Source organism: Psittacula echo (assembly GCF_963264785.1).
Source record: "Psittacula echo genome assembly, chromosome: Z".
Taxonomy (NCBI): Eukaryota; Metazoa; Chordata; class Aves; order Psittaciformes; family Psittacidae; genus Psittacula; species Psittacula echo.
Genome location: NC_137742.1, coordinates 51,772,617 through 51,780,944, shown reverse-complemented (window position 1 = coordinate 51,780,944; position 8,328 = coordinate 51,772,617). Strand labels below are relative to the sequence as shown.

The following is an 8,328-nucleotide window of genomic DNA, read 5'->3' as shown; positions in this document are numbered from 1 at the left end:
ATGCAAACCCAATATAAACACAATTCTCTTTTATCTGCTGCTCTACAGCAGCATGCATTCTCTCAGTGAAAAGCCAGCCTAGGATAGCAGCAAATAAACGGTACAGAACTGCCACTGATGCAGTGGGGCTAGATGATTAATACAAAAATAGAATTCAAGCCACACAAGTTTTTTAGGACACTGGTGCCATATGTTCTAAGAAATATAAGGCCAGATAATGAATACTGCTTTTCACACCATTTATCTTGTACAGTCCTTTCAGGTTCACACCATAGCAGACACATTTTCTTTACTGTTTTCCATCATTTTGCAACTCCAGCTTCAGAAGCTGGTCCTCAAGCTTTTGCATGTCTACTTGATGCTTCATTAGGAACTTCCCATTTAAATGAAAAACGGGTATGTCATATTTGTATTCATCATACCACGCCGAGTTCTCTGGAAGAGTAATATCTACCTCCTGCAAAACAAACTGTGACAGAAAAAAAGTGTTAGTACCTACTGGACACTGAGAAACACCACCTGCTTTTTTTTTTTTTTTTTTTGGTAAATGCAAGGCTCTTTTCTTGGTGCTTTTGGATTTATTCTTCCATGTTGTAGACAACTACCCATTCTGTGGGTACAAAATGTATGTAGCCACAATCCTTGGCCATGTGTCTGCAAAGGACTCTCTCCCTAGTAGAGGATGATATTCTTGGTCCTGTGTGCAGAGCCATTCTCCTGTGAGCACCAACCACAACAAATGTGCAGCTGGCAACACACGGCTGCTTATTAGGCAGCAGAGTGTAAGACCACTTAATGCTTCTGTTAATAGTTTCTTCAAGAAAGAGATCAAAATCTGTTTGAAGAATGGCAAAAATTGCAGTCACATACAGTTCAAATATTTGAAGCCCCACTTACTAACATCCTTCACAAATTATTATCTGCTTTATAAAAACTGAAAATTCCTCTATCAGATGAGGCAATAGTATTTACAAAAGATGTGGTTTTAAAAACTATTGTGACAAGGTGTATATTGGTTTAGTTTGCCAATACTTATTTGAGTAGCATTGTTGCAAAATGCTTTTGGATAATGAGTTTTATTGAACTAAGTGCTGAAATTGTCTTGAAGAGTCACCCATGAAAGCACTGCAAATAAATCCATCCAATTTTCTTTTACAAATAATCCTGATTAACTGTCCTTTCTATACAGAAAATGTAGGCAATATTGCAATACATTACCTTTCTCTTATATGGCTCAAGCACTTCTTTTGCTTCATCACATAAAGGGCATGGTTTCTAAAGAAAAAAAATTCAGACCAACTTAAAGCATACAGTAAACCACACAGATAATTTGTACTGTAAAGTAACATACACTGACAAGAGTGATCATTAGCGTAAATGTGGGTTCCCCCCCAGTTCCACCCTGTCTTAATGCTTTCTAAATTTATTTATCATTGCAACATGGATAAAACAAAAACTATTCAGCCAAGGAATTTAATTATTTCTTATTTGCTATTATTTTTCTCATGGTGCAAATGAACAGCTTTCAATGGCTTTTCTAAAGGCTGATTCAAGGGCATATTTTGAAAGGTCATGCACAGACCCCTTCTTTTGGTAAGCAGCAATGGATATTCAAAACTGAAAATAACTGCAGCTACCAGTCTTGACAGAAGAATTTCCCTTGATAGAAGGGGAATGAGGAAGTAATTTCTAATCAGATTGAGTCAGTAGGGTCAGTTCATATATCTAAAGATGGTGATTTAAGATGACCTGATGGTTATCTTTGCCTGAAAGGAATTAAGCATGATCCTCCAACCTGCAGGAAGAACTGGCAAACAGCTGCAGTGTTTTGACCTGTTATGGGGTCAAAGAAAACATGTCATTTTTTAAAATTCCTTAAGTCTTACACTACAGGAAGCTACTCTACAGCTGACTTCTACTGGGCATGCATCATGATTATTAGATTAGTGAGTACATGAAGAAATAACTCACATTAAGGCATGTTGCTTCAATGACTGTAATGGCAGAGTTTGGCCTATAATTCACGTAGGAAAGCATATAGTGGTGAAGGTGATGGCTCTGTTTCACTGCCACAAAATACCTTCTCCTCTTCCTCCCACTTAAAGTCTTCCTAGGGCTTGTTTAAACATGGAGTCAATCCTCCACATCAGTTTTGTAACATGCCAGGCTCCTGACAGTTAAAGTAGGATATACTTGATTCCCCTAGGTCTGTGGAGACCTTTCTACTAAAAAAGTCACATAAAAGCATTTGACAAACTAAGCTGACTCTTAGCAAATAATATGTTTTTACTGCTGGAACTATTTTAAAATCAGACAGTGAACTACGTTAACCAAAAGTGAAATCTGTTAAAAAAATCCATTTATATTAGTACATATTTTTCAATAGAAAAGTACAATAGTAGGTTTCTGCCATCACTTGTTTTATGTTAATTTGTAATAGAACTGCCTAGATAAAACTGTCTTGGACAACCTTCTCTCTTAGATGTATGTTACAATGGCAACAGGGACTCCCACTGCTGAGGTAGTAAAAAACCCTTCCTTAAGTGACATGCAGTGCTGATAGCTAGATCCATCAGACAATGCACACGGTGGGAGGGACAGTTTTATTTCTACAGACAATTGCCATTTATGCTGCATACTTAGACTGCAGTTCTGTGGTCACTCTAAGCTGGCACTGATGCTGAAAGAAGCAAAGACATCTTCCTGTCACTGCTTCTTTTGTGCTGGCATAAGCACTCAAACAGCTGTACAGTAGAGCTAGACAGGAGAATTGATCTGAGTTAACAGTAACCTTCCCACCCCCCCCAAAAAAAAAAGTTGGTGTTTTTTTTCTTTTTAAGATGGAGCAGTTGTTGCACAAATGCTTGTGTTGGCATAAAAGGAGCCTATGAAGAGAAAATCATGTGGCAGTGCTAGCTTCTACCAGTTTGAAGTGGCTGCAGAAGTCACAGCTCCCTTCCGCCTTCTCCTCCTTTCTCCTTACTTTTAAAAATAGGAAGAAGAGAAAAATCAGTTAATTAGAATAAACTAAGAGTACAAATTAGATTTATTTTAAAGTAGTCTGCATTTTGTTTTGCAATTGCCAGTGGTATCAGACATGAAAAATATTTTAAGTTTAAAACACACCCAGCAAGAGGATACTTTAGAGAACTACATGAATTCTGCTATTAGAAAATTTGATTTCATAGTGTCTTACTAGTTAGAAATTTTAAGACACAGATATTAGACAAAGAGCTTTTTTCCAATAATTAATCCAAAGGTAAGCTCGTTACTCCCTTATCACATTTGTATTATGAATGAGCTGATGCTGAATCAGGCCGGGGGGGAGAGAGCTGTAAACACAGATTAATAAACAGATTTTTTTAACCTATTCATATGCCACGCTGTTTAAGCACTCCTTTACTGCTAGGAAAGGAATGAACAAACATTATGAAAGAGGAGGAAATTATTTTAGTTGCAACCATCTCCAACAAACATGACCATACTGATGTCAACATTCAGTGCTTTGCATTTCTAGTTACTCTGCTCTCTTAAGACTACATAAACCATAAAAGGCAGTAAAGCCCATCATGTACCATTCCACCTAAAAGTGCAGAAGACCTCTGCAGGTAATATAGGCTCTTGATGACAGTTCACAAATGACTGCTCCTGCTCATCACTTCTCTTTTATAAACATGTTTAAGAATCCTGTCTGCTCATGCCACAGACAAACCTTTATCTGCATTTTATTCCTACTAACATTATAGCCAACAAAGCAAAAAGAGGATAAAGCGCAACCTACTTTTTCCTCATGTGCTACTAACACTACTTGGATATATTTTCAGTCTCACAGGTGATGCTGAAAGTAAACATGAATGTTTTGAAGAGCCTACTTCAGCTGTTGATGCTTGCCCTGGACAGATTATGCGTAACAACTCATCTTTGCTCTCCATTTCAAGGATGAAACATTGGTCGTTAGAGAACAATTTTCAACTAGTAAATGGACTGTAGTGTCACTAAGCCACAATTATCTTGAAATCTTCATTTACTGGTTGGTAATTACTTTCTTGCTACAGTGACAGCAGGACTATGCTGTAAAGGCTAGTGTAAAAGACACCTCTGAAGTAAAGTGTGTAGTATTGGGATACTACACAAATATTATGGGGACAAAAAGCATGGCAAAGCCCTTTCATGTGGGATTCATATATATCAAAATTGATAAATACGCAGTCTTGCCTAGCTTTATTCTGTAAAGAACTTTTACCTTGGTGAATAAAGTCAGCACTGGCTTATTTGTGCTGGCGGAACAAAGTGGTCTCCCCAGTGCACTGTACGAATGTCTTGCTAGTTTTAATGTTCTGCTCAGAGCACACAGCATCATTGTCCTGTTAAGGCAAAAATAAAATCTTTAATTGTTTTGTGGCAAATTATAGCTCATAAAATTTAATGTTAAGATAAATGTGATGCTTCAGTTACAGTTCTAAAATACACATGATCAGATAATTTCCCCAGGATTTTTATGCTTACAGTATCTACATATTAATCAGAGAAATGGTTTACTATGCAGTGCAGCAGAACTGTTGTGTGGCTCTGGCTCAGAAATGTAGTTCCATTAAAAAAAAAAACAACAAACCCCAACACTGTATTTTCTTACTGAAATGCCTCTTCTAAATTCCCTAACACAAATGCTGACATAAATGCATTATGCTGTTTCAACTGCATAGATGTCAGTAAAAATTACGATATTAACAAAATGCAAAGTACTGTGCTTTGAACCTAATAATCTTGCTGAAGCGCTTGACATACTCTACTTACTCAAATTATTCCATCAAGAAACTAATCTCTACCTAATCAGAACATTAATATAATGCTTTATGCAGTGAAAAAAAAGCTGCAGCCAAGACAATTTAACTTGGTAATATTAAAAGCATGCACATTGCCCCAAGTCCTTCCTGCAACAGCAAATTATTTCTCCAAAGATATTGATAGGTCTGCAATTTCTTTGGGAGAGTTTAAGTAAACTTAATGTTGTTGAAGCGTGCCATGCTGGAGTCTTGAAGTCATGTGTTTATAGTAACACTAACAATGCTTCCTCCAAGCTTGTGTCTTAATAGGACCTTTACGAGCCATTTTAAGACTGAAAGGCAAAAAAACAGAAGCAAAAGGGAGTCTGCACAAAGACCTGGCATCAGAATTCACACTGGGCAAATCAAGTCCCTTCTATATAAATCCAAACTGCTTCCATTTAGTTTCTGTTCAGGCATGACCAGCCAACTGTATCCTAGGTGCATCAAAAGGACAGTGTCCAGCAGGTTGACAGAGGTGATTCTCCCCCTCTACTTCACACTCATAGGACCCTACCTGCAGTACTGTGTCCAGCTCTGTGATCCCCAACATAAGAAGCATGTGGAGCTGTTAGAGTGAGTCCAGAGGATGGCCACAAAGATGAACAGAGGGCTAGAGCACCTCTCCTATAAACACAGGCTGCTGAGAGAGTTTGGCTTGTTCAGTCTGAAGAAGGCTCAAGGGAGACCTTAGAGCAACCCTCCAGTACCTGAAGGGGCCTACAAGAAATCTGGGGAGAGACTTTTTACAACGGCAGGTAGTGGTAGGACAAGGGGGAATGGCTTCAAACTGAAAGAGGGGAGATTTAGATTAGACATTAGGAAGAAATTCTTCACCGTGAGGGTGGTGAGACACTAGAACAGGTTGCCCAGAGAAGCTGTGGCTGCCCCATCCCCCTACTCTCTGGTAAATTTTAGTCCTCTTGATTCCCACCAAAACTTCAACTGAAGGGGAATGAGTAAGACAATATCAGAACCTAAGCTTCAAGATCTCACAAAGAAAAATAAGGTATCACAATGTCTTACTTCCTTACTAGTTTTAAATAATTGTAAGCAACACTACCTTTGGAATTCAGGAGCAAATCTTTGCTGACCAGTACTTCTACTGAAGCAACAGCTTGCTGTTTCCAGAGCTAACTTGAGACTGACTGGATGTTTTTTGTAAATAAGTTAAGGAAAAGAGAGTCCTGTTGTCAATTTATTCACCTATGTAGAATGATACTAAGGCTATACAGTAATGCCACTTACAAAAAAACTCAAAGGACTAATCCCAACTCATAAAATGACTCCACTCTCCATCCAGGCCCTAGTCATGCTCTGCTCATCCATTAGCATAAAGCAGACTGAGACATTTGGCCCTGAGGGAGGGTGAGATACTGTCAGATGGCATCATGTTCCCACAGTACAGATGACACAGCTTGACTTTCCTGAGCTTCTGAAGCCCAGCTGCCAGACAGCATCATTAGGAAGCAGTCAGACCTGCTAGCTGAATTTAACCTGGGCTATAGCATGGTGCAACTTCAGCTTTACAGGACTGCAACAAAGGCTCTGCCCTCATAGAAACTTGCTTTTAAATCAGCAGAATTTACTAATCTTATATATTTGGATTAAGTAAAAAGGATGCAGATAAACCACAGTGGTTTTGCACAAACACTGAAGGATGCTAACATAGTGAAATGTTAAGTATAGTTGCTATTGATCAGGAGGCAAAGAAAGCAAACATCCTATCACTCATTAGGCAAATCTACTGCAGCATTTCCATTTCTCTGAGCAGCACCCCAGGGCCACATGGGTGTTTAGTGCATGCATACTACCATCATGTGAACAAGCGGGTTCCCGCCTGCGCTAAGCTGAGCAATATTTCTGGAAGGCAGAGCTCCAACCTCAGAGGTCACCTCCATGCTGGTTTCATTGCTGGGAGAAAGAAAAGTGTCCCACTGATGCCCTTTAGGCTTTCACGTCCAGCTCACATCTGTATCATATGCATCTTCTGTTAAGAAAAAACTCAACTGCTAAAAGCACACACAAAATCTTTCAATGTAGTTGTTCTGGAGCTCCATTTAACCTACCCCCCAGTAATTGTAACAATTTCTTTGGAGAACAGATTTAATATGTAAACGTAAAAAAGGATGCTTGTGAACTTCAGAACTTACCCTTCCCTATACTACAATGCTACAGAATGATTTAATAAATGGTGCTTGCAAGTCTGGACGTTTCCCATGCTGTATTTTGCAAAGCCAAATTGGACTAATTTCCTGTTAACAGAATTTCCATCAATCCTCATCTGCTGGAAAAATATGATGTGACACTAAAAGTAGCCATTATTTAGATAATTACCTGTAAAAACCTCATCTTAACATCAATCAAGGAACAAGAAGCATGGCTGATTTCCTCTCCAACCACGTAAGTTTTAATGATGCTACATGCTCTTAAATAATCTCATCTTCAAGCCACCAATATATTCTTGCTCTGCTGTTCTGAATGTTTTATATGCATAATTACCACACATTTGGACAGGATTATGTTGTATTTTCCATGGATCTGTATACATATACACAAACATGAAATTACTATAAACTTGCAGGTATTTGTCTGTATATACTTTATAGTCATGTAGTATTTGATTTTGGAATCCTAACCTGGGTTTGGCAGAATATGGGGATCACATGGACAAATCACACCTCTTTCTGCAAGTAACACATCAGGAATGTGGGAAAATATTACATTGAAAATGTCCTAGGCATTTTCTACCTATTTGTCTTAAAGAAACCTTTTGTCTATTAAACTGACTCCTATCTGCCATTTAATCCTAGGTGTACTCTGACAAAGGAGTATCAAGTGAAAGGCAATGGGGAAAGCAAGCAGATACAAATACAAGAACACTTCCTGAGGACCCAAGTTAGTGGTGGTTTAAAACATTTTCTTTTGTTGTCCCTCATTCAAAACCAGCTTTAGTCTTCAAGGAAAGCAAACCTGCTGGGAGTCTCCTGTTGCCAGTTTGATTCCCTACCAGAGAAAAGCTGAACATGAAAACACGGTGCCATAGCAGGAGACCAAGGAGCACGTGTGAGTAGGGACACCAAATCCTTCAGCTGTCGAGATTCCAGTTAGGCTTTTATCCCACCAGCTGTTCAGAGGAGGTATGCAAAATACAGGAAAATCCTGAACTTCTTTTTGCAAACACATTTAACTCCTCAGGTCTTTAGGGAAGAATCAGATTTTTACATCAACTCAAAATTCAAAAACGTCATGAGTAATACACCTGTTTCTGTGAGGTGGTGTGGTCTATCAATTGATGCATATTTCTATGCATTTTCTCCTCCAAACTACTTACCATAGTAAATAAGGGGTAAATGTCACAAACCCACTGCATTCCATCCCAGAAAAGATTAAAAGTATGATTTCATGCTACTGTGCAACGAATTTTGTTTAGTGATCCCTCCAGTGGTATTCACTCTGGACTCTGGTCCAAGACCTGTACTCCAAATTTTGGAACTAGAAACCA

At 38.6% G+C, this 8,328-nt stretch overlaps 1 protein-coding gene across 1 annotated transcript; it reads right to left on the bottom strand.

Annotated features, from left to right (window-relative positions):
* Positions 1–289: 289 nt before the first annotated feature.
* LOC308232459 (glutaredoxin-like protein C5orf63 homolog) lies at positions 290–4,360 on the bottom strand (the record flags this gene model as incomplete). Its single annotated transcript, XM_080638675.1, has 3 exons — positions 290–469; positions 1,219–1,275; positions 4,244–4,360. The coding sequence occupies 3 exons, from the start codon at positions 4,358–4,360 to the stop codon at positions 290–292; spliced, it is 354 nt and encodes a 117-aa protein (XP_080494801.1).
* Positions 4,361–8,328: the final 3,968 nt, after the last annotated feature.